This window comes from Nematolebias whitei, chromosome 4 (assembly GCF_014905685.2).
Source record: "Nematolebias whitei isolate Nwh7 chromosome 4, NemWhi1, whole genome shotgun sequence".
In the NCBI taxonomy this organism is placed as follows: Eukaryota; Metazoa; Chordata; class Actinopteri; order Cyprinodontiformes; family Rivulidae; genus Nematolebias; species Nematolebias whitei.
In genome coordinates this window covers 52,616,859-52,644,485 of record NC_056501.1, presented here as the reverse complement: position 1 = coordinate 52,644,485, position 27,627 = coordinate 52,616,859, and the positions used below count along the sequence as shown (strand labels likewise).

The window sequence follows — 27,627 nt, the reverse complement described above, 5'->3', positions numbered from 1 at the left end:
GGAGGCTGCACAGCTGCAGAAAGAAAAGCTTTGCAGAGAGTGGTGAAGGCTGCACAGAAATCTGTTGGAATCAGTCTCCCCACCATCACAGACATCTACACCTCCAGATGCAGGAAGAGGGCCACCTGCATCATGAAGGACCCCACCCACCCAGCACACACACTTTTTGCCCCACTCCCCTCAGGAAGGAGGTTAAGGAGCATTAAGTGTAGAACCACTAGACTGAGGAACAGCTTCTACCCTGAGGCTGTTAGACTCATGAATCTCTAACTAGAATAATCACTGTGAAAAACCATATCATGTTGCTGCTGATCTGTTTCATGTTGCTGCTGATCTGTTTCAATGTTGATGTGTTCATGCGTGCACATCTGCTCACAGACTCATGTTCATGTTTGTGCTGATGTTCAATGTTTTATGTTATGAGTGCTTAGTGTATATTTAGTTGATGTTTTTCTTAGTTCATATCTTAGATGTCATTACTGTTTTTCTTAGACATTTTATTGTTGGATGTAACTGGGACCCTGTGGACATAATTTCGCTCCACCACATGAACCACATGAGGTGCGAATGACAATAAAGAAACTCTGACTCTCTGACTCTCTCTGATCCCTTTGTGCTCCCCCCATCGTGGAGTGATGATTGGGAATACCCTTCATCCATACTTCTGTCTGTACATGTTGTGAGCATAATAACTTGAAAAAAAAGTGACGCATCAACTTCTATTTTGGTGTGTGGCAACATCTAGGTGTAAGAAAGCTTCCTTTCAAAAATTGTGTTGCCATGTCAAAATCCAAGATGGCTGCCACTATATACAGTATGTATATGCTCCTACCTTATGAGGTGGGCAACTTGAAAAATAAGCAACATGCCTTTTTGGTGTGTAGCTACATCTATACTTAAAAATAGGGTAGCTATCAAAAATTAGATGCCACATTAAAAAATCCAAGATGCCCACCGACATATCATGTTTTTTTTACTGTTTCTATATTTGGAAAGTAACAATTGTTGGTGATGCTGAACGAGAGTTGTAGTTTAGAAACCTTTTAGCTGGAAAACAACATTTCAAAACAGTTTTAAATGTAATCTTTTATCAGTTTCACGTGCTGCTGTATCTTCATACATGTGACCCAAACATCTCTCATGTGGACCAGACCAAAAAAGTAAGAGAGACTGATTTGCATATGAGATCATCTCGCAAAACACAACGCAACTCACTGCAGTTTTAAAATCTACGTTTTTCAAAGAAGTCTAGAAACCACTTGGAATTGCCATTTCATGGAAAATCTACACCACCATACTGTTGTTCAAAATCGTAGATGATGGTTCTTTCTGACTGATGGAAATTATAAGCAGTTTGTATTCTTTTAGTATCACTCTCTAATAGCACTTTGGATTGCTTCAAACTTGACCAAGGACCACAAAGTATATGGTATTATACATGTGTCAGAATCCTGAATGCCTAATTTGTAAACTGATCGATGCCGAAACACAAATAGCGGGCAGGGGGAGGGGGGTGTGCAGGCTGGTGGTGGTGGTGGTGTGTGTGTGTGTGTGTGTGGGGGGGGGGGGCATGGGGGAGGTGGAGGGAGCCTGTAGGTCCTCCTCCCCCTTAATTTTTTTCATAAAGTAGATGCTATTTCCTGTGTTTTGGTGTAGCCTATTTTAATGGAATGTTAAAGTCTACATTTACCTACAATTGTGTAGAATGAACATATGCATGATATATATTCATAAATTAAACGGATTCTTTCATTTTTCTGGACTGTATATAATGTGCATTGAATTTAGAAATGTAACGTGAGACGTTAATTATCTTTGACTCACCAACGACAGTGGGTCATTTATTAACAGAATCAAAGTTTAACACATCACACATTTACATTAATTGGCAAAATATGGAAAATAACAACATGGCTAATTTAAACAAGTTTTACAGGGAGTAAACAATACGGCAATTGTTTTCTCACTTCCAGCTGTACAACAGACACTTCTAAAAATATCTGGAATGATTTCTACTTGATAGAAGAATTTTAAAGATGGAAAGATGAAGTTTAGAGGGAGAAAAAGATGGATGAGGGAGAATGTTGTGTCGGCATCAGAACGGCACTCTCCGGGTTTTTCCCAGCTTCTTCCCCGGTACACTTAGGTGATATAAATCTCTTTTACCTGGAGATGTCTCCCTGGTACGAAAGTCCATTTAACGCACCCTTTCAGCGTCTCCGTAGGAACAGCTGTGAATCGTCCGAAGTAGTGACGGTGCTTGTTCGACACAAGTTCACCTCACAAGTGGACTTCACATGAGTGGAGTCCGTCAGAGTTCCACTCAGAGGTGGAAGATGTCATAATCCCCAATACTCGGAAGAGCTTTGAATCATGGCTGGACTTCTGTTCTCCCAAACGACTGGAGCTGCAAACTCTCCACCCGACTCCAATTGGACTCGACTCCAAACTCGACTCCCAACTCGACTCCAAACTCGACCCGGTTGAACTAGGAAGTACCAACCTTTAAAGAGCTCTATTTCCGGTTCACTTGGGAGTGTCCTGATTGGTCGTTTCAACCAGACAGGGGTGTGTTTTTGTGACGTAAGAGGTCACTAGGAGTTAGAAAAACAGCAAGAATGTTATGGAACAGATTGCAAATGTTTTTCAGACAGACGAGAGGAATATTTAGACGAGTTGGCGGAAAACAGGTGCCAGCTTCTCTATTTACGTCTGAGAGGATTTAAAAACATGACAGCTCGTTCCAACAACTTGTTTGCGTTTGACTCCAACCTTGGACCAACTTACACTGCTCATTCAAAGACAGAAAATCAGAAAATGCATAATCACTCTGTAACAGACCTTAACAGGAATTCTAACTTTGCATGAGGATTAAAAATCATTATTACTGTTTCACAGTTAATTAAAAATGATCAGTTCACTGCAACATCTAAAATGGTTTGAACTAAAAACACTTTGATTATCAAACATTTGTAAAACAGTAATGATAATAGAAAAGAGAGTGTTCTTTCACTTGAACTCTTAAAGAAAGAAAGTCTCAGGATGGGTCAACCTGTATTTCTGGATTCAAATCAATGAAATGACAGCTTCTGTCCCATAAAGTCCTTAAGGTCAGGACTTGACCTCAGGCCTAGTTCACTACAATTGTAAACACTTGATTAAATTATTTTACAGAGCAACAACAGGTTGTGTGTGGATAAAGCAGCTCAGATTTGGCCAAATGTGCTATCCCCCCACCCCTCCCACACACTTCACATTTCTGAGTCAAACTCTTCTCTGCTGAATTCATTCCTGCACGTTGCTCCTGCTTTTCCAAACTCAATATGACTGCCTTCTCAGTTGTCCAACTATGAACAATCCATCCATCCATTTATTTTAAAGTAAAATATCTTTTTGACATTTTGATCACTGTTATTTTGACAAATTAGTGCTGTTGTTTTGATACATGATTAATGTAAATAATACACATCAAACATTTCACTCTTTCTGGGTGAAGAGCGTTCCAGAGTTGGCGAGCAGAGTTAGAAAAGGCTCTGTGTCCCATGGTGCTCAGGTGGACGAGAGGCACGTTGAGGTTGATAGAAGAGGAAGAACGAAGGGAGCGTGAATGGGTGATAATGTGCAGGAGATGGGACAGATAGGGAGGGGCGACATTATGGATGACCTTGAATGTGTACAACAGGATTTTAAATTGAATTCTGAAAGTGACTGGAAGCCAGTGAAGTTGCTGTAAAACTGGGGTGATGTGGTGAAAAGAGGGGGTTTGGGTAACGATGCGGGCAGCTGAATTTTGAAACATTTGAAGCTTACAGAGTAATTTTTGTGGCAGACCAAATAGGAGAGAGTTGCAGTAATCAATTCAAGAAATTACCAAACCATGGACCAGGATGGAAGCAGAGTTTGGGGAAAGGGATGGACAGAGACAGTGTTTCGAAGGTGGAAGTATGCAGACCGGGTAATATTATTGATGTGAGAGTGAAAAGTGAGAATGCCGTCAAGAATGACATCCAGACTCTTAACGTGAGGGGAGGGAGAAACCATGGAGCTGTTAATGGTCAGGGAAAAACTGTTGACTTTAGATATGGTGGATTTAGTGCAGTTACATAGAAACTCTGTTTTATCACTGTTTAATTTAAGGAAGTTAGACGTAAACCAGGATTTAATTTCAGCTAAGCAGGAAGTGAGGGAAGAAGGAGGAAGTGAAGAATTTGGTGCAGTGGATAAGAAGAGCTGGGTGTCATCGGCAAAACAATGGAAGTGAATGTTAAATTTACGGAAGATATTGCCAAGGGGGATAAGGTAGATGATGAAAAGAAGGGGGCCCAAGATAGAGCCTTGGGGCACACCTGAAGTCACAGGGGAGAAGTGGGATCTGAATGATTTAAGTTGGATGAACTGAGTGTGGCCAGAGAGATACGACTGAAACCAACTGAGGGGTGTAAGGGTGATGCCAGTGGATGAAAGTCTGCGGAGAAGGATGTCGTGGGAGATAATATCAAACGCTGCACTGAGATCGAGGAGGATGAGAAGAGAAATTAAACCAGAATCTGCTGCCATGAGAAGATTGTTAGTAATTCTAAGGAGAGCAGATTCTGTGCTGTGACCGGGGCGGAAACCAGACTGGAACTGTTCGTATAGACTGTTTTTGGTTAAATGGAGGTGGAGTTGAGAAGCGACTGTTTTTTCCAGAATTTCGAGATGAATAGAAGGTTAGAAATTAGGGATGGGGCCGATCCGGTATCAGTATCGGCCTCTGATACCAGCATAATTTACGTATCGGATTTTCCCGATCCAACCTGCAGAGATTTCCGATCCATGATGCATGTCTTTGTCTGTTATGTTAAATACGGGAGCTGGCTGCGGGCCACCGGACCCGGAAACCCCCTTCAGCCCACGTCTTTCCCCACGGCTCAAACCTCCCTCAGAAGTGGCAACTCTCATTATCAATAAATCAAGGAAACGTCAATTAAGTTTTACCAATTGTATTACTTTGTAAAATCAAGGCAGGAAAAAGTTACAATTTACAGCGCTGGACTCTCCAGTCTGTGACGCGTTCACAGACCCGGAAGAAGAGCCCCGATGTCCCATGTCATTACTCATTTATAGGGTCTTGGACTCCTCCTTCACAGAAGGGGAGCTCAACCTGTCAGGGTATGAGGGGGCGTGACTAAGTGTGATCTCAGTAGATCTTAAGTGGTTCTGATGTGTTAGGAAATATGAGACGGTGCTTCAAAAAGCCTTTCCAGGTGATGTGGCAAGCAGATTAAACTCTATTCCGTGACAGATATTGAATCCCAGGGAGACTCTTTTTAGAGTTGCTGACCCAGTTTAACCCAGTCAGAACCGGGTAATAATTTCATTATAATCCTGTCTCTGAGCAGATCAAAACCATAGGACCAGTCTAAAAATATCTTAACAGTTAAAACATCTCCACATGTGATTCCCTGCCGGCTGATCTGCTAGCGTGCAAGTAAACTGCACCTAGACTCTGTCACTGGTACATCTTCATCTTTAAATCACTTCTTGGTCTGTTGCCTTCATACATCTCTTCCAACATGTCTCTGCGTGATTGCAGCTACAACGTGCACTCTCAAGACATGATTACCTGCAGTGTTCCTTCAGTGAGGACTGAACTAGACAAAAGAACCTTCTCCTACTCCGCTCCTGTTTCTTGGAATATCTTGCAAAAAGATCTGAAGCTCTCGACCTTGACCTCTCTAAGTGGCTTTAAGCATCTGTTGGACTCCTGGCAAGAACCAATGCAGACATGTTCCTGTTTTTAGTTTTCCGCATTTACCTTATAATCTGGCTGTTTTTTGCTACTTTTGTTGCCATCTTATTTTAATTTGTAAAAAAAAAATAATAATAATCTGTATGCCTCTTTTATGATTGTCTACTGTTGTTGTCCACTGTTGTCATCACTCTGTTGAAATCAGGTCTCTCTTGAAAATGAGTTCTCGAGGCTCAATGGGATTAACCTGTAGAAATAATGGTTGAATGAATTAAAAGTTGGCTTCAAACTATGGAATGGATTTCCTGAACGGAGGCATGTCTCATGAACCAAGAGTAATAAGACCCGCCTCACATTCAGGAACTTCATTTCATAGTTTGCAGCAGCTACAACGTGAGGGCTGAGCAGCAGCTAACAGCTAACCAACTTTTCATGGTAACATGTCCGCTGTGTTGAAGTATTTTACACTAAACACCACAAGACAGCAACGTGCAATATCTGCAGAGCTGCTGTACTGAGAGGGGGAAGCTTGGTCGCGACCTACAATACATCGAACTTAAACATTTGAGAAAAAAAAACACATTAAAGAGCATGAGGATTGTTTAGCCAGGCACCACGGTTAAGTTAGTTTTACGTTGGACGTTCGAGCTTTGTGGCTTCAGCGGTGTGTTCCTCTCATTCAGTCCGAAGCAGACAGTCTGGTTTCAGTCAGCCGCCCTCAGTCTGCCCGTCTGGAGGAGCTGACTGAAATCAGACTGCTTCACAGCTGGACTGAATATTTGCAGCCAAGATCTAGTTTACATTTACCCTCCAGGAGATATTTATCATTACAACAGTAGACAATCATAAAAAAACATATAAATTGAAAAACAAAAGAAAATTATATTTTAAAAAACAAACAAAAACAGCTACATTATAAAGTGATGTAAATAACTAAAAGCAGAAACATGTCTGTGCTGGTTTTTGCCATGAACTTAGCAGATGTTTGAAGCCAGTTAATCACTTTAATATCCACTTTAAAGCTAGGAATAAAAAACATGTTTTGTGTTAGCAGGATTTAATTCTAACTTTGAAACTTATTCAACATTAATAAAACTTAACCTCAAGTTGCCTTTTTAGACATGCATGCTTATATGTGTACAAACTGTACTTGCCTATAGAGATATTACAGCCTCAAATAAAATCAATAATGATGATGATATCTGAATAGTATCAGTATTGGCTGATATCCAGATTTAGGTTTCGGGATCGGATCGGAAGTAAAAAAAATAAAGTGGATCGTGCATCCCTATTAGAAATAGGGCAAAGATTATTGAAAATATTTGGATCCAATCCAGGCTTCTTAAGGATCGGAGTGACAACTGCCGTTTTGAAAATAGTTAGGACAGTTCCTGAAGAAAGAGGAGTGAATAATGGCAGAAATGATATGGAGAAGTGAAAAAAGGCAAGATTTTACAAGCACTGTTGGGAGAGGATCCAATGAACACGTGGAGGGCTTGGATTTCAGGATGAGTTTGGCTATTTCGGAGGCTAGAATTCCCGAATCTTGTTCCGGCAGGATCCAACTCAGATAAAACACTGCCTGAATGATGTATTTTTAAACTATAAAAATCTTCAAGAATTTTTGTTGAAGATCAGTTCCTCCAAATCCGAGGCCATGGTCTTGAGTCAGAAAAGGGTAGAGTGCCCTCTCCGGATTGGGGAGGAGGTCCTGCTGATCCTGAGATTGATAGCTGGATAGGTGCAGTGAAGCGGGCGCTGTACCGGTCTATCGTGGTGAAGAGAGAGCTGAGTCAAAAGGCGAAGCTCTCAATTTACCAGTCGATCTACGTTCCTACCCTCATCTATGATCATGAGCTTTGGGTTGTGACCGAAAGATTGAGATCATGGATACAAGCGGTCGAAATGAGTTTTCTCCGCAGGGTGTCTGGGCTCTCCCTTAGAGACAGGGTGAGAAGCTCGATCATCCGGGAGAGACTTAGAGTAGAGCCGCTGCTTCTCCACGTCGAGAGGAGCCAGTTGAGGTGGCTCGGGCATCTGTTTAGGATGCCTCCTTGACGCCTCCCTGGTGAGGTGTTCCAGACACGTCCCACCGGGAGGAGACCCAGAGGAAGACCCAGGACACGCTGAAGGGGCTATGTTTCTCGGCTGGCCTGGGAACGCCTCGGGATTCCCCCGGAGGAGCAGGACCAAGTGGCTGGGGAGAGGGAAGTCTGGGCCTCCCTACTTAAGCTGCTACCCCCACGACCCGACCCCGCATAAGTGGAAGAGAATGGATGAATGGATGGATTTTTTTTTTGTGTAAAAACTGAAGTGTAATGCAGTTGCAATCAGAAAAAATACTGCCTTATTCATTACTGCGGTGCATTTAATTCAAAAACAGTGGAAAGGAAAAACTCCCTTTTTAAAAGGAAGAAACCTCCAGCAGAACAAGGCTCAGGACAAGCGGCCATCTGCTTTGACCAACTGGATTGAGAGGACAGGAAGGAGCGACAGACGAACATAGAATGGTAGGTCCAGATATAGGTCCAGGTCCAGATATAGGTCCAGGTCCAGATACAGGTGCAGGTGAACCTGAAAGACAAAAACACATGTTGAGGATTGAAAAAATAATTACAGATACAAAACAGGTTGAGCAGAGTAAGTAAAGACAGTAGCAGAGTGAAAAGTGTGGTCAGTTTGTCCTCCAGCAGTCTAAGCCTATAGCAGCATAACTAAGATATAGCTCTGGAAACCCAAGCCGACCCTAACTATAGGATTTAGCAAAAAGGAAAGTCTTAAGTCCAGTCTTTAAACTGGACAATGTGTCAGCCTCACAGACAGAAACTGGAAGTTGGTTCCACAAGAGAGGAGCCTGAGACTCTACTTCCTCAGGCGGCTGAGACGAGCTGGTCTGGGAAGCTCAGTCCTCACCTCCTTCTACAGGTGTGCAGTGGAGAGCATCCTGTGCTCCAGCATCAACGTGTGGCATGGAGGCTGCACAGCTGCAGAAAGAAAAGCTTTGCAGAGAGTGGTGAAGGCTGCACAGAAGATGTTGGAGTCAGCCTCCCCACCATCACAGACATCTACACCTCCAGATGCAGGAAGAGGGCCACCTGCATCATGAAGGACCACACTCACCCAGCACACACACTTTTTGCACCGCTCCACTCAGGAAGGAGTTTTAAAAAATTTTTATTTACATTTTATACTTATATTGGATGTAACTGGGACCCTGTGTACACAATTTTGTTCCACCTCATGTACCACATGTGCTGCAAATGACAAATAAAGAAACGTTGACTCTCTGACTCTGATAACTGAAAGAGCTTCCCCCCATTCTGTTTTTGTAAATTCTAGGAACCACAAGTAAACCTGCAGTCTGAGAGCAAAGTGCTCTGTAGGAAAATATGGAACAATAAGATCTGTAATATAAGATGGAGCTAGGATGTTGAGAGCTTTGTAGGTTAGAAGTAAGATTTCTATACTGGACAAAAAAGTTAAATCTTCGGGCGCTCAACATTGTAGTTTACCAGACTGAAAGAATTTGCCATGGCAGCTTGGTACCATACTGCACGGCAGACTTTCAGAGACCTAAAAACTTTCCTGTCTCGCCACATTAGAGGCATGAAAATGATCCTTATTACACAGGCAGTCATAATGTTTTGTCTGGTCATAGGTTAATAATGAACAGAATGGCAGATTTTGCAGTTGTCCCAAACGTTAGAGAGCTGCAACATTTCATTGTTTTAATTTATTAGTTTTATTATTTTTGCCTAATTTTCTCCTGCTTGGGTTTAACTGAAAAAATCAGTAAGTAAACGTATCGTCATGGGAATGAATGGAGAACATGAGGTAATATATAAGGTAAAAACAGAGAGCTTTAAGAAAACCTTAGCATTGCTTCTTGTCAGCTTTGTAAAGAGGCCACAGTTTCCTAACATGCATAGTTTAACAAAGTGGAAACAAAGAGTCCGATAAAGCAGCAGTAAGTGCTAAATTTCCTTTTGCACATCTCGTATAGCAGAAAAAAAAATGCATGCTTCATTATCTCTCTGCAGTTAGTTAATGAAATATGCAGATGAGACCAACATTACATGCATGGGTTATTGAACACTTGTTCTTTATTCTGATTAATAATGTGCTATGCTGTTGTACATGTTCATTTGACTGCAGTTTCCACAGACACAATATAGTAAAATTTGTGAAACTTTTAGAAGTGTCTGTGTATCTGAATATTAAACAGTTTTCTCCCCTAATAAATACAAAGTAAGACAAAGAATAACGTACATGTCTTCTGCTTATTACATCCTTAATAGAAAGTGTGTGAGGCAACTTTGTGCTTGTTCCAGGCTCGTCTGTCTGATATATACATAATGTTCTTGTTTTCTCACTCTAAGGCATCACCACAGTCCTGACCATGACAACACTCAGTATCAGTGCTCGCCACTCACTCCCCAAGGTCTCGTACGCAACTGCGATGGATTGGTTCATCGCCGTCTGCTTTGCCTTTGTCTTCTCTGCCCTCATTGAGTTTGCTGCTGTCAACTACTTCACCAACGCACAGATTGAGCGGGCCAAAATGAAGCCAGCCAAATGTCCCCCTGTGCCCCAAACCACGCCTGTCAAGGTGAAGGACGCTGAAGATGTGCTTCAGGTGAGGATTTTTTAACCCCCAAAGTGCCTCTATAATCTGATGACACTGTAAAGAGCACTAACTCCAGGCGTCATTCATGGACTGTATCTGGCCTTTATACTGTTGCTACAGAAATGTTCTGGGAGGTGCACATTTTTTTTTAACTACGTCTTCAGCTTGTTGTGTAGCTGCCTTCATGTTTATGTCTAGTGTCACATGACTGACAGCACATGTGTATTAATGTGGAAGAATAAATGAGATGAGAGGGAAAAAGGAAACACAATATTAGAAAATATTTGGCATATTACAGTATCTAGAATTGTTGTAAGAGAATAAGTGAACAGTTAAATGCAGCAAACGTGAAAAACATGGTAATTTATTAAAATTTAAATAACACACAGATTCATGATTACAGTTTTTAGTTCAGTTTTTGCCCAGCTGTGATCAAGTTTCTTATACAAGGAAAAATACAAATAAAAAATCCATTACTTTTCCCAGTTTTGATTGGAGAGTTTAAGTGTCGGAGAAAAAAAAAATCCACAAATTCCATGAAGTGAGAGGCACACATGCTAAAAGTAAATAAAAAGAGTCTACAAAAAATAATGTGTAAACTGTATAAGAAATATAAAAGACTGTGAGAGTACGAATTTGTTTGCAAATAGTTTGAAAAGTTTAGACATACAAGAAATTAGTGTGTGTGACATCCTTCCACTAAGTTGAACAATATGTGGTAAAAGCTTAAAAATTCACAAAACATTAAATCTGTAATAGTTTCAAAACAATAAAAATATGAAAATTTCTATTCAGTTATATAACATCCATTTTATGCAACCTGTTTATATGTAACCTGGTTTTCTCACACTCATTTTACCAAATTAACATTAATGCGAAAATGAAAATCTTACATTTTTTGGCAAATTTCATTGACACGGTACAATGTACTATAATCAAAATAAACAAAACTCTATTCTCAATCAAGATGCATGTCGATGTATTTTTGCACAAGATTTTCCAAAAGTGCAGGAGGACTCAACACCCTAATTTTTGAACAACTGGGGCATTTTTCAACATATAAAGAAAAACAAATTGCAATAATTTGGAAATCTCAAAACCCACGTGTTATTCACAATGAAAAATATGTGCAAGAGTGTCAACTCTTGAAACTGTGCCTGCAGTCAACCTACTTCACATATGGGGAGCAATATTATAGGCAGAAACATGGGTGTGCTATGGGGTCTCCAGTTTATCCTATTGTTGCCAACCTGTACATGGAGGAGGTAGAAAAGAGAGCCTTGACGTCCTTTTCAGGGACACCACCAAGTCATTGGTTCAGGTATGTTGACGACACCTGGGTTAAAATTAAATCTCAGGAAGTCCAACATTTTACTGACCACATCAACTCTGTGGATAAATATATCAAGTTCACACAAGAAGATGTAAAAAATGGCAGGTTGGCTTTCTTGGACTGTGAGGTCTCAGTCTCTGATAGAGGACATTTGCAAACTGAGGTGTACCGCAAACCCACCCACACAGACCAGTATTTGCAGTTTGACTCCCATCACCCTTTGGAGCACAAGTTAGGAGTCATCAGGACTCTGTATCACAGAGCAGACAGCGTCCCCACTAGCTCAGGAGCCAGGCAGAAGGAGAAATCCCACACAAGACAGGCTCTAGAGCAATGTGGATATCCTAACTGGGCCTTCCTGAAAGCAGAGAAGAAACCCAAACAGGACTCCAGTCAGCCATCAGGTGAAAAGGAGGAACCCAGACCCAGACCAGTGGTCATTCCATATGTTGAGGGAGTATCAGAGAAACTGAGACGTTTATTTTCTAAAGACAACGTCCCAGTGGCTTTTAAACCCCAAAATACATTAAAGACTGGTTCATCCCAAAGATCCAGTCCCCTGGCACAAACAGAGTAATATTGTGTATGCTGTTCAGTGTCAGGAGGGTGATCAGTCTTACATCGGGGAAACTAAACAGCCACAGGCCAAAAGGATGGCCCAGCACATAAGATCACCATCATCAAGCCAGGACTCTGCGGTCTACACTCATCTCCAGGTCAGAGGTCACTCTTTCAGGGATGAAGATGTTCACATCCTGGACAGAGAGGAACGATGGTTTGAGAGAGGAGTAAAGGAGGCCATCTTTGTGAAAAGAAATCGTCCATCATTAAACAGGGGTGGAGGCCTCTGGGTTCAACTGTCCCCCTCTTACAATGCTGTGATTGCTAGTATCACTCAGCCCTCTGTGAACAGTAAACAGCCATCAGGTGCTAATGATCCATTGTTAGGCTGATGGTCCTTCTTGAGCATGTGATCAGCTGGTTTTGGTTGTCAGCAGCAAAACTGGTTGATCCACTCTGAGAAGGTGCTATTTAAGAGACCGAGCTGAATACAGCACCTCAGACTGAAGAAGTCTCTTGGATGAGAGACGAAACGTTTCTACATTTTTTTTGTTGTTTTGCTTTGTTTTGTTTTTTGAATGTCCTGTTGGGTCAGTGGGGGAGCTGACTCCCTGTGGGAGCATTTGCTCTCACAGTTATTTCTCCCCATCCCTCACCATGCACCTCCACCCTCTTCATTTCAATTCCATACATTTAGGGTTGTTTGGGCTCGGGTGTGCTGCAACAATTTTACATCTTTGTTGACCATAGCCACCTGGGACTCAATTTTATTGTACACCTTAGACATTCATTCATAACATCCTCATGACATTCACATATAGGAACTTGAGGTGGGCACATGGCTATGGGTGGTGGGATGACCTTACTCTCACCCCCTGTGCCTGTGCTCACTTACAACGGTTGCATTTAGACACTAGGGTTTGGATAGAGTTGGGGTGGAGGGGAAACTGGCATCATGCCAGCCTTTGCTCCTTCTTCTTTCCTTTTTAATGGCACTATACAACAACAACACACATCAACAGCACATCTAGGGGCGGGGGTGTATGTGTCGGGTGTCTGCCTGGTGGGGCTCGGGTCCTCTGGCCCTGTCGGGCCTTGGCCTGGGTGGTGTGAGTCCTCGGTGCCCGGACCTGGACCTACATTGGTGCGGCGGGTTCCGACGGAGGCCTATGAGTTTGTCGCTGTTGGTCCCGGGGGTCACTGTATGTGGTCGCTGGTGGGGATCTTCCGGTTCTCCCCTGTGGTCCGTTCTGGGGGGTGGGTGAGTGGTTCGTACTGTGTGGGTGGCCCTGGGGGCTCCACGGTCGGGGTCCCTCCTGGGGTCTTGGGCTCTGGTCCCCCCTTTTTCGTCTGCCTCTGGTCTTGGGGGTCGGGTCTCTGCTGCTTCACAGTTACTATTAAATGTTCTATTAGAGAAGCCTTATACACTTATGCATGCTCACAACCACACACAAATAGATGCAGGGATGCTTATGTAGGCTTTATATGTAGATATATAGATATGTATATGAATGTATATTCATGTGTATGTATGTATGTATATAGGCATAGGTATGGGTATATATATTTATGGAAACTTACTGCAAAGCCATGAATATTTTAAGTTCTTTATACATATGTATTTTGTTGCTGTGTTTTGTCATGTTCTTTGCAGGTGAACAGACAGTGGCCGGGTGTTTTGCCGTGTGCTCTCTTTGTGTATATTTCTTATATTTTGGAGTCTTACTTTGTCTTTTCTTTCTTTCTATCCTATTAAAAAAATATATATAAAAAAAACCTACACTAGATAGTCACTAGAATAAATATTTAATAATAATGGTGTGGAGAGGATGGCTGTAAGGGGAGAAGGGAGGCCATCTAAAAAAAAAAAAAAAAAAAAAAAATTTGAAGAATGTGAAGATGATGTGCAGGAAAAGTGTTGCAACTGTGGTGGTCAACACAGGTGACATCTAGGGAATGTGGTCAGGAAAAGGGCGGTGGAAATCCAACAGATTAAAACAGTTACTAATGTAAGCTATGCAGAGGCAGTAAAGACGGTGCAAAGAAAGAATGAAGATTTGAGAACTCCCCATAAACCAGCATCGGAGATGAGTCAAAAAGAAGGCAGTGATTCAAGACTGATAGTGGACAATCTGATTTTGTTCATCGCTTATGTGATCAATTGCACTGATCAGGTCAAACATAAAACAGAAAAAATAAAAATAATTGTAAGTAAGAGGAGCAGAGAAATTCTTGGGAATGAAAGATCTTTCATGGGAAAAAGTTACTAAAAAACTGGAGGCAGATGGGAAGTCAGGTGAACCAAATGATAGGACAAACTGATTATTTTACAATGGAATACAAGAAGTCTTATCAAATGGACAGGAATTCAAAGGATTTGTTAAAGAGCTTAAAGAGAAACCAGATATTATTTGTGTTCAGGAAACATGGCTGAAACCCACACTGGATTTTGTTATAAAAGGTTATGTTAGCTTACGGAGAGACAGGGAAGAGGGAAATGGAGGGGGATGTATAACATTTATTAAAGAAGGAATACAATACAGATTAATACAGATAGGTATTGATTTGGAATATATAGTAGCTGAAATATGGACTGAAGATGGGAAAATAAAAATAGTAAATTTTTACAACCCATGCAAAAAGCTTTATGTGGAATCATTAAACATGATTAATTCAGACTTGGATGATAAGGTTATTTGTTGCGGGGATTTTAATGCACATAATACACTATGGGGTAATTATGATGATGAAAATGGAAGGGTGATTGAAGAAATTATGGACAATAAAAATTTAGTATGTCTTAACGATGGACATGGAACAAGACTGAATATTAGAAATGGTTCAGAATCAGCTATAGAGCTCACCATAGTTTCTGACACATTAGCAGCTAAATGTACATGGCAGATTATTTCAGACACAACAGTAGGAAGTGATCATTATCCAATAGTCACAACAATAAATTTTACATTGAGAAACTGTGAAAGAGTAGGAATACAAAGATGGTTATTTAATAAAGCTAAATGGGATATGTTTAAACATATTAGTGATCAAAAAATGAGTAAAATTAATATTAATCAAAATATTGACAATTTAAATAGTTGCATTTGTGAAGCAATCCTAGAGGCAGCAAAACAAACTATTCCAAGATCGAGTGGTGGAAATAGGAAAAAGATTGTACCATGGTGGACACAAGAATGTGACAAAGTCATTAAATCTCAAAATAAAGCTTTCAAATTACTAAAAAGAAGTCACAACTTCCAAAATTTAATTGAATATAAAAAACTGCAGGCTGAAGTACGGAGGACAATTAAAAGTGCAAGGAAAGAGTTCTGGACATCCTTTTGTAATTCGGTTGGAAGAGAAACTGATATTAGTAAAGTTTGGGGAATGATTAGGCAAATGAATGGGATTAAAAAACAATATGGATTACCAGTTTTACATGAAAGTGAGAGAACAGCAATTTCAGACCAGGAAAAAGCAGAAATGTTAGGAACAAACTTTAGCAAGATTCATAGTTCAGAAAACATTACTAAAGAAAGGCAGCGAAGGAGACAAATGACTTTAGTTGAAAATGAACACTTATTAACCCAACATGATGAAACTTCAGATTTACTAAATGTTGCATTTTCAAAGTCAGAACTGAATCGAGCAATAAATAAATTCAGAGAATCCGCTCCAGGCAAGGATCAGATCCGTTATACAATGATATATCATCTTAATGATTCATCCAAAAACATACTGCTTGAACTCTATAACAAAGTATGGGAGAAAGGGGAAATACCACAAAGCTGGAAGGAAGCCATAACAATCCCAATATGCAAACCAGGGAAAGATTGTACTAACCCAGGTAGTTACAGACCCATTTCATTAACATCCAACATCTGTAAAATCATGGAGAAAATGATCAATAATAGACTGACATATCATATAGAGATGAAAGGTTTCTTAGCTGGATACCAAAGTGGTTTTAGGAAAGGAAGGAATACAATGGATCCATCTTTATGTTTAGAACATGAAATAAGGAGGGCTCAAGTAAATAAAGAAAGTGTTGCAGCGGTCTTCTTTGACATTGAAAAGGCGTATGACATGATGTGGAAGGAGGGGTTGTTAATTAAGTTGTGTAAATTGGGTATTTCAGGTCGTATGTTTAGATGGATCAAGGATTTTTTGTTGGGCAGAACTATCCAAGTTAAAGTAGGAAAGAGCTATTCTCAAAAAAATTTTGTTGAGAATGGGACACCTCAAGGAAGTACAGGTCCTTCTCAAAAAATTAGCATATTGTGATAAAGGTAATTATTTTCCATAATGTAATGATAAAAATGAAACTTTCATATATTTCAGATTCATTGCACACCAACTGAAATATTTCAGGTCTTTAATTGTTTTAATACTGATGATTATGGCATACAGCTCATGAAAACCCAAAATGCCTGTCTCAAAAAATGAGCATATTTCATCCCACCAATGAAAGACAAGTGTTTTTAATACAAAAAACACCAACCTTCAAATAATCATGTTCAGTTATGCACTCAATACTTGGTCGGGAATCCTTTTGCATGAATGACTGCTTCAATGCGGCGTGGCATGGAGGCAATCAGCCTGTGGCACTGCTGAGGTGTTCTGGAGGCCCAGGATGCTTCGATAGCGGCCTTAAGCTCATCCAGAGTGTTGGGTCTTGCGTCTCTCAACTTTCTCTTCACAATATCCCACAGGTTCTCTATGGGGTTCAGGTCAGGAGAGTTGGCAGGCCAATTGAGCACAGTAATACCATGGTCAGTAAACCATTTACCAGTGGTTTTGGCACTGTGAGCAGGTGCCAGGTCGTGCTGAAAAATGAAATCTTCATCTCCATAAAGCTTTTCAGCAGATGGAAGCATGAAGTGCTCCAAAATCTCCTGATAGCTACCTGCTTTGACCCTGCCCTTGATAAAACACAGTGGACCAACACCAGCAGCTGACAAGGCACCCCAGACCATCACTGACTGTGGGTGCTTCACAATGGACTTCTGGCATTTTGGCATTTCCTTCTCCCCAGTCTTCCTCCAGACTCTGACACCTTGATTTCCGAATGACATGCAAAATTTGCTTTCATCCGAAAAAAGTACTTTGGACCACTAAGCAACAGTCCAGTGCTGCTTCTCTGTAGCCCAGGTCAGGTGCTTCTGCTGCTGTTTCTGGTTCAAAAGTGGCTTGACCTGGGGAATGCGGCACCTGTAGCCCATTTCCTGCACACGCCTGTGCACGGTGGCTCTGGATGTTTCTACTCCAGACTCAGTCCACTGCTTCCGCAGGTCCCCCAAGGTCTGGAATCGGCCCTTCTCCACAATCCTCCTCAGGGTCTGGTCACCTCTTCTCGTTGTGCAGCGTTTTCTGCCACACTTTTCCCTTCCCACAGACTTCCCACTGAGGTGCCTTGATACAGCACTCTGGGAACAGCCTATTGGTTCAGCAATTTCTTTCTGTGTCTTACCCTCTTGCTTGAGGGTGTCAATGATGGCCTTCTGGACAGCAGTCAGGTCGGCAGTCTTACCCATGATTGTGGTTTTGAGTAATGAACAAGGCTGGGAGTTTTTAAAAGCCTCAGGAATCTTTTGCAGGTGTTTAGAGTTACGTCGTTGATTCAGATGGTTAGGTTAATAGCTTGTTTAGAGAACCTTTTCATGATATGCTAATTTTTTGGGACAGGCATTTTGGGTTTTCATGAGCTGTATGCCATAATCATCAGTATTAAAACAATTAAAGACCTGAAATATTTCAGTTGGTGTGCAATGAATCTGAAATATATGAAAGTTTCATTTTTGTCATTACATTATGGAAAATAATGACCTTTATCACAATATGCTAATTTTTTGAGAAGGACCTGTATAGTGAGTCCTCTACTATTTTCGATAATGATCAATGATATGTTTTATGAAATTGGAAATGAGATGGGAGTTTCTCTTTTTGCGGACGATGGAGCACTTTGGAAAAGAGGAAAGAACTTGGAATTTATTGTTAAAAAAATGCAGGAGGCTATTACAAAGGTAGAAGAATGGTCATATAAATGGGGAGTAAAATTTTCAACTGATAAAACGAAAGTAATGTTTTTCACAAGAAAAAGAAATGAATGCAAATTAAAACTCAAACTCTATAACCAGGAATTAGAGAAAGTAAAATATATTAAATTTTTGGGAATATGGTTAGATGAAAAACTAACATGGAAGATACACATTCAAAACATTCTAGATAAATGTAAGAAAGTTCTAAATATAATGAGATGCTTAACAGGAAGTGGATGGGGTGCAGACAGAATTGCATTAAAAGCTATTTATACTGGATTGATAAGGTCAATATTAGATTATGGATGTGTGGTATTTGGATCAGCAGCAGATTTGGTTCTTAAAAACCTTGATCGCATTCAACATCAAGCATTGAGACTTTGTATAGGAGCTGTTAGAACAACTTCAGTGGCAGCTTTACAGGTAGAAATGGGGGAAATGCCATTAGAGTTAAAAAGATCCCAGTTATCAGTAACTTACTGGGCAAGTTTGCAGGGCCATAATCACTTTCATCCAACACATAACACCCTAAAACCCTGCTGGGAGAAGGAGAGGAAAAAATAAAAAGCTTTGGATGGTCAGTAGAACAGAAAGCTGCAGAACTAGGAGTGGCTCAACTTGTTATTAGTCCAACTGTCCCATTACCTGTAATACATCCATGGATTCTCCCTGAAGTTAAAACTGACTTTTCAATACTTGAAAAGAAGAAAGATAAGAAATACAATTTAAATCACCATAGTATACAAAGTTATATTAATAGCTATTATGACTACGTTCAAATCTACACAGACGCATCCAAGGATTCACATGATAAGACGGGAATAGCATTTGTTATTCCAGAATTTTATGTCTCAACTAATAAAAGGATTAACGATAGACTCTCGGTGTATACATGGGAACTGCTTGCAATACTTTTAGCAGTACAATGGATAGAGGACATTAGACCACTGAAAACAATAATATGTTCGGATTCAAGTTCATCATTGCAAAGTTAAACAACAGTAACTCAGAAAGTAGACCAGATATTCTTCTAGAAATTCAGCAGACACTATACAGAATACAAAAAATGGGACTCATAGTAGAATTTTTGTGGATACCGGCACATATCGGAATAAATGGAAATGAGATGGCAGATAAAGCAGCAAAAGAAGCCACAAAACATATTACTATCGATATGGAAATTAATTTCAGTAGATTAGAAACTAAGAACATCATCAAACAAAAATTGAAGGAAAAATGGCAGAAACAATGGGAAGAAGAATGAAAAGGAAGATGGTTTTATAAAATACAAAGGAAGGTAGGAGAAATTAGAAGTGGGAGGAAAAACAGGAGAGAAGATATAATAATATCAAGACTCAGAACTGGACACACTGGGTTGAACAGCACACTGTTTAAAATGGGGAAAAATAATACAGGAAATTGTGGCTTTTGTGGCCAGGAAGAAACAGTAGAGCACGTTATGTTAAACTGTAATAAATATAATAAGGAACGATATATTCTTATCCGAAATCTTGAAGAGATTCAAACAAGATACAAATTATCAGAAGTGTTGAGGGAAGAGAAATGTTATCCGTTGATATTGCAGTTTCTTCAAAATACTGGTTTATTTGGAAGGATTTAATTAACGATTAAAGTATTTTCTAGGATTTTTCTTTTTTTTTTCTTTTATTTATTTATATATATATTTACAGCTCCCACGCTGCACGCGCTCGCGTCTACTTCTAATTTAAAGGGGAGTTCAGAGTTCGGCACAGAAAGCACAGGTGCACTGCACAGCACTGCTTTAGCAACTCAAATGCAGCTTGACAAGCTGGAGACCAAACTAAAGGAATCAGTGGACTAACGAGTTTTGTGAGCAGGCGCACTACATCAGAAAAGTTTTTGCAAAATCCATGATAGAATCCACACATTCCTAAAAAGCTTGGAAGTGATTTTCTTGTCTGCGGGACAGGAAAATCAATAATGGCTTGTACCTTAGCAGCTAACAGACGCACATGTCCTTGTCCAACCTGTTTGTGCAAAGTAGTGATGGTGGCTTTTCCAAACTCACACTTGGCCAAGTTCAAGGTGAGAGAGGCATTACAAAAGCGGTTAAAAATGACAACATTTCTATATCTTCAGACCATGTGGATAAATAAATCACTACGTCATCTAAACAGGCTTCGCAGTTCTTCACTCCAGCCAGTACTTTCTGCATTAAACCCTGAAAGGTGGCAGGTGCAGTACGCAATCCTAAAGGCATCACTGTGTACTGGAGGAAGTGATCAGGTGTCACAAAGGCAGAAGTTTCTGAAGCTCTTGGAGTCAGAGGTACTTGCCAATAGCCTTTTAACAGGTCCAACTTTGTCACATATTTAGCTGAGCCAGCTCTGTCAATAGTCTTCCATCCTAGGAAGTGGAAACGAATCAGCTTTGGTGACTGCATTTATTTTCTGCTGTCTGTAAGAAACAAGAGGTGTTGTCTGGTTTTGGCACTAAAATACAGGGTGAACTCCAGGAACCATTAATGGGAATGGCTAAACCATGCTTCCACTTTTTGCTTCCACACCATCACTTCCACTTCCGGCAAGCTGACGGACGGCAGCTCCCTCCGGCTTCTCTGCAGTCTTTTATCATCAAACTGACCCATTTTTCGAACCGGACTAAAGTTGGTCCCCCTTTCAACCGAATTCGGTGTTCAGTGACTCAGAGAGCCGGACGGGACCGTCCAAAAATATATTTTGGTCCAGGACCAGCCGCTCCCACCCCACCGGTCACTCTGAGTGTACCCTGCCGGCCAGGTGACCCCTCGAGCTGGGAGTCGTCGCACAAAGGTCCAGTGTTTTTTCTCTCTCTGTGGACCCCAACAAAAACAAACTTCTCAACAAACTTCTCATCTGGACCTTTGTGGTTCTACCTGGTTCCGACAAGAATCGCTGGGTGGTATTTTGCTGGTTTTCTGCTGGACTGGCCCTCGTGGTGTCTTCATTGGTGTGGGGGAAGTGTACCTGTGTCTCCTGAACTGGATCAGAACCGAACCGAGTTGGCTGAGGGGGACTTCGTCTTCAACAGAGCCGGTCTCAGCTTCAGTGAGCAGCCCATTACTTTTAACGAAGGACTGTCCACCTCCGTGGAGTCGCTGTGTTCACCTGGAGGAGACGCTCCAATGCTTTGAAGCACCGCCGGAACCGGACCGGAGCAGAACCGGGCTAGGGGCAACTTCAGCCTCTTCGTCTCTCGTGCTGTGGAGCGCCGGAGCTGGACTGGAGCAGAACCGGACCGGATCAGTGACGACTTCATCCTCAGCCTCTCCAGTCAGTCTCATAGTTTTCACCGGGGGGTGCCTCTCGTGCTGTTGGGTGTGGAGGTGATGTGCAGAGAAGCGAAGGAGCAGCGTGGAGGAGCAGCGTGGAGGAGCAGCGCTGCGTGGTGCTCGAGAAAATTTCGGAGTTTGTATCGGAGTTGCTGCAGGCCTCCATCCAAACTCACTTGGATAATAATTAATTTTATTCCAAATCACACCGTTGTTTCCTGTTGACCTGAAACGAGCTAGGACCATGCCTTTCATTTCAGGAGGATTCTCTGGCAGCTCGCTCTGCTATTTGCTGCAAATTATCTGTTTCTGTTTCTGCCTGTTGATTCTGGACACAGCTTCTGTTTCTCATGGGAGCATCCATCCATCTTCACTGGGGGACCAGAGCCCCCCTCAGCCCAACTCAAACTGCAGTTTGTTTGCCCATTTAATTTGTGACGTTTTATGGTCTGAGACTTTTCTGCACCATTCATATTATTATCATTATTTTCAGATCTCAGATTATCTATATAGCTTATATAGCAGGGACTCTGCTTTTTGACATCGGTGGGGCTCTGTTTTATCGACTTTTGAAGAAGACATCGGGAGCAGTTTTGGCCATGGAAAAGCTTCTGAGTCAGTGTGAAGGTCTGGTACTCGCTGTGGGAACTTTAAATCGTCTGGTCTATGAGCTTAACCATAATGTGGAGGCGATTGAGAATCGCAGACCACCTGCGGCTTCTGGGACTCGTCAGCGTGGTGGGTTCGACCTTGAAAGAGACTCATAGCATGGATCAGTGAAACTAAATTCCACATTTAGGCTTTTTCGGAACCAGAACGCCTAGATGGACTCAAGGCTGAAGAAAAAAATCTGTCTGCCTGAAGAAAAACAAAAATCAAGCTTATCTAATCTGACTCCCAGTGGCCTCGGAGACAGGCTGACTATCAAGTTTCTCCTGGGACATGAGTACCCAAGGACAAAAGCTTCATCTATTTCATTACTACTTCATTTTCTGCATGTAAACGCATGTAACCTTCTGAGAAAACTTGATGCCTTGAAAATTCTGGTCAGTTCTTCTGGGGCAGATGTAATCTTCATCTCTGAAACCTGGCTCAACAAATCTGTACTCAATAATGACCTGGCAATCAATGGATTTAACATCTACTGCTATGATCATTAAAAAAAAGGAGGGGGGGTTGTTATTTACATCAAAGATTCTCTGGTTGCTAGTCTTGTGTCTTCTAAAACAATTCCTAACCAGTTTGATGCCTTAGCTGTAAACATCACTTTGAATGGTGGCCAGATTTTAGCTGTAGTGGGTTGTTATCGTCCCCCCCTCAGCAACACCTGAGGCTCTGTTCTCCCTGATGGAATTCCTTAGAAATTTAAAATTTAAAGAGATCTTTTTGGCAGGAGATTTTAACATTGACTGGCATAAGTCAACCCCCTTCTGTGATAAATTCAATGAATTTTGCCCGTCTCTCAATCTAACCGAACTGATCAACTCTCCGACTAGACTAAACAAAAACCGTCCTGAAAAGTCTTCTATCTTAGACCTGTTTCTAACTAATATGCCTCACAAATTCCCTGGTACAGGTGTATTTGCCAATATTTTGAGTGATCACTGTGTGACAGTGACTGAGAGATATTAAACTTCTACCTTCTATGCCCAGATTAATTCAAAGAAGGGATCTGAAACATTTTTGTGAACAGTCATTCCTCTGGGATCTGTCTCACTTTGACTGGCATCATATTCTATTAATTGATGACGTGAACTCCGCTTGGAACTATTTTCATACTAGTTTCATTTTTTTTGTGAACAAACATGCTCCTTTTCGTCAGTTCAGAATAAAGGGACGAGACAACCCCTGGTTTACTCCAGAGCTAGCTGACCTCCTACACAGGAGAGATCATCTTTGGGCCACAGCGAGAAAATCTGACTCAGACTCTGATTGGTTGAGTTTTCGACAGATGAAGAATAAATGCACAACTGCCATCAAAGCAGCAAAATGCAACTATTTCTTATCTTAGACCTCCAAAAATCTAAATGACCCTAACAGATTCTGGAAAACCATCAGATCTCTCTCAGGCAGCTCCCAATCATCTGACCTCCCATCACAACTTCTCATTAACTCTGTTCCTAAGTCAAATAAGTACGAGATCCTGAACTGTTTCAACAAACATTTTGTTGCTTCTAGTTCTTTATTTGACACAGTTACTAATGGAAAATCAGCCACTTCAATTAATAACCAAATTTCTACAAATCAAATCCCTCCTACAAGTCAATCCTCAGCTAATCACACCTTCTCCTTTTCTCCATTCTCAGTCAGTGAGGTTAATAAACAGTTAAAAGATCTTGATCCTAAAAAATCTGCAGGTCCAGATGAACTTCCACCTCATTTCTTAAGGCTGGCTGCTCATATCATCACAGTCCCTGTGACCCACATCTTCAATCTCTCCATGAGACAAAACTCCATTCCAGACGCTTGGAAAACAGCCTTTGTTCTTCCTTTGCTGAAGGGAGGAGACCCCACCTCATTGAACAACTATCGGCCAATCTCTAAACTCTGCATTTTAGCCAAGGTTCTAGAAAAACTATAAACTCTCAAATCAAAAATTACCTGGACTCATTTAACATCTTACCTCCACATCAATCTGGTTTCAGGAAACAACACAGCACAACCACTGCTTCACTGAAGGTTCTTAATGATGTTGTTGAAGCACTGGGTGCTAAGGATTATTGTGCTGCACTTTTCTTAGACCTGTCTAAAGATTCTGACACTGTGGATCAGAACATCTTGTGTCATAAACTCTCAGAAATCGGTTTCTCAGATCACATTATTGGTTGGTTCTCTAACTATCTCTCAGACCGGAGGCAATGTGTTCAACATAATGGTACTTCCTCCAGTTATTTAACAGTCAACAATGGTGTACCACAAGGCTCAGTCTTAGGACGCACCCTCTTTACAATCTACATACGTAATGTAGGTAAAAACATCCCTAATGCATCCATACATTTCTATGCTGATGACACAGTTGTTTATTGTCAAACTAAAACAGTTGATAAGGCTTTCCAGCTTTTGAAATCTGCATTCAACAACATCCTGACAGATTTGTTCCACCTCAAACTTGTCCTAAATGCCGACAAAACCAAAGGGATGTTTTTTTCAAATAGGAAGTTGGTCCCAGCAGTTCTTCCTCTGATCTCATCCTCAAATGGTGTCCCCATTGAGTTTCTTGATTCCTATAAATATTTGGGTATCTTGGTCGATTTGCATCTTGCTTTTAAGCTCCATGTGGAAAACTTGGTAAAGAAACTAAAAGTTAAACTGGGTTTCTTTTTCAGAAACAGATCCTGTCTAACCCTGAATGTTAGAAAACACCTTGTATCTGCGACTTTCCTTCCCTCCATTGATTACGGTGACATTTTTTACATGAACGCTCCTACAAGAACCTGCAGATGTTGGATGCTGCAGATGTTGGATGCTCTCTATCATGGTGCACTAAGATTCATAACTGGCTGTGATTATCGTACCCACCACTGCACCCAGTATTCACTGGTTAACTGGACATCATTAACTTCCCACAGACTCTCTCACTGGTACATTTTCATCTTTAAATCACTTCTTGGTCTGCTGCCTTCATACATCTCCTCCTACATGTCTCTGTGTGAGTGCAGCTACGGTGTTCGCTCTCAGGACATTATTACCTGCAGTGTTCCCTCAGTGAGGACTGAACTAGGCAAAAGGGCCTTCTCCTACTCCGCTCCCGTTTCCTGGAATATCTTGTAAAAAGATCTGAAGCTCTCGACCTTTGACCTCTCTAAGTGGCTTTAAGAATCTGTTGGACTCCTGGCAGGGACCAATGCAGACATGTTCCCGTTCTTAGTTTTATACATTCACCTTAGAATCCAGCTGTTTTTATGTTGCTTTTCTTTTTTTACTTTTTTCTTTTTGTAGTTTTTTTAGCCATCCTATTTGTTTAAAAAAAATAATAATTGTATGACTTTTTATAATTGTTTGTTGTCGCTGTTGTCCATTGTTGTCATCATTCTTTGTTGAAATCAGGTCTCTCTTGTAAATGAGTCCTGGAGGCTCAATGGGATTTACCTGTCTAAATAAAGGTTGAATGAATGCTGTATTAGATAATTTACCTCTTGTTGCATTTTAACACGTTTGGCAGGGTTTACTCTCTAGGCATGTTGTTTTATTGGTTTCTGATTTTAAACAATAATCTCATGAGAGAACACAGAAGTTTGGCCAGGATGGTCTGAGAAAAGAGACAAGTTTTCTTTAAGTAAACGACCATTATCTTCACGTGCAGGTTCAGACAGATGGGACAGAAATGCTTCCAAGTTTGCCAACATTTCAGAGTTTTCTTAAATGTGCCACCGGCATACAGCTATGTTTTTCTGTTAAATCATCTTCTGTTGGATGATAAGATGGAGTAACACATACGGGAACAGGAGCATTTTCTGCAGTTTCTCTTTCTGAGGTTTCCCTATAAATGTAGCTGAGAACAGTCCCTAATAGGGACTGTTAATATAGTCAGGGACTATAGCTTATTCAAGGAGTTTATATGATTGAGTTTACAGCAAAAACTTCCTCACATCTGGAATAAGACCAGAAAATAATTTAGTGGAGCAAATTTTGTGTGACTTCTGTTTAAATATATAAATATAAGAGCTAATTTGATTGGTCTGGTAAAGAGAAAGAGGTGAAAAAAAAGAGTTGAATATAAGGAGGGCCTGAACACATCTGTAAAATGACAGTCATGTGTCAGAAAGTGGAAACAAATGTCATAACAGCATGGTAACTGACATATGAGTTTAAACAGATTTCATGAATCTATGAAGCTACTTTAGAGCTCATCAACTTAGACATGTTTCATGTGTAACAAATCACTTTTCAAGCAACCGGAATGCGATTCCAGGACTTCAAAAAGCGTTCAATACAAAAACTGGACTTTATTTGTAACAGAAGACGTTTCGCTCCTCATCCGAGGAGCTTTTTCAATTCAATGAGATTCCAGGACTTGTTTTATTGTCCAGATGCCTGGGAAAGCAAGACAGTTGTGAAAATTTTAAAGTAAAAGTGTAGAAAATATAAATCCCTCTGCAGAGACAAACATAGATCTACTGTTAACGGCTCATTGAATATGACATACTGTACTAGTGGAGCATTCAGTGTATCAGTTTTACACTAAAGGCTTGCCCTCTCCAGTACAAATCCCAGTGTGGCGTAATCGTTCCAGAATGCTGTATAGTGACAACGGCACTTCAGTGGATTAGTTGGTTGCCATGGAAACTCATCCCGGTTACATCTGTATATATTTCAGATCGGCTCTGTCTGGGGGTGGGGGGGTGGGGGAGATAAACTAATGCTTTCTTCTTCAAGAGCAGGTACTGTAAGCAGCAGGCCTTGTTTCTGGTTCCAATTCTTAAGCGTTTTACTAATAAACAAAACTGAAAGTCCACACACTTTGGCTGCTGATAACAGGACCCAGTAATAATGGATCTTTTCAGTTTCAGGGTGGAGTAGAGGGAGGGGGTGGGGGTGTTGGGCTGGATTATTTCTGCAAAAACCTCAGTGTCAGCATCAAACTCTCCCTGCTTGAAAACATCACTCTGAAAAGGATAAGCTCCTTTGATGCTCAGCGGCATTACCACCCTGATGCAGCGCTGCTGACTGTCTTAAAACTCGACTAAAAGGAGTGCAATCTTTGTTAAGCGACATCTGTACTGTGGTCTGTCATTCCTTCCAAACGAAGGCCAGCTCTGTAAGGGGGAAGGTATAATATAAGGGGGAAGGTAATATCTATATATCTATCTCTATATCTCTCTATCTATCTATATCTCTATCTCTCTATCTATCTATATCTCTATCTCTCTATCTATCTATATCTCTATCTATCTATATCTCTATATCTCTATCTATCTATATCTCTATCTCTCTATCTATCTATATCTCTATCTATCTATCTATCTATCTATCTATCTATCTATCTATCTATCTATCTATCTATCTATCTATCTATCTATCTATCTATCTATCTATCTATCTATC

At 40.9% G+C, this 27,627-nt stretch overlaps 1 protein-coding gene across 1 annotated transcript in view; it reads left to right on the top strand.

Moving 5' to 3' along the window:
* Nucleotides 1-27,627, top strand: part of gabra4 (gamma-aminobutyric acid type A receptor subunit alpha4) — a 124,622-nt gene that overhangs the window by 41,489 nt on the left and 55,506 nt on the right. The window contains exon 5 of the mRNA XM_037675439.1: nucleotides 10,111-10,367. Within this exon, the coding sequence (XP_037531367.1) occupies nucleotides 10,111-10,367 (257 nt within the window). The remainder of the gene's footprint in view (nucleotides 1-10,110; nucleotides 10,368-27,627) is intronic.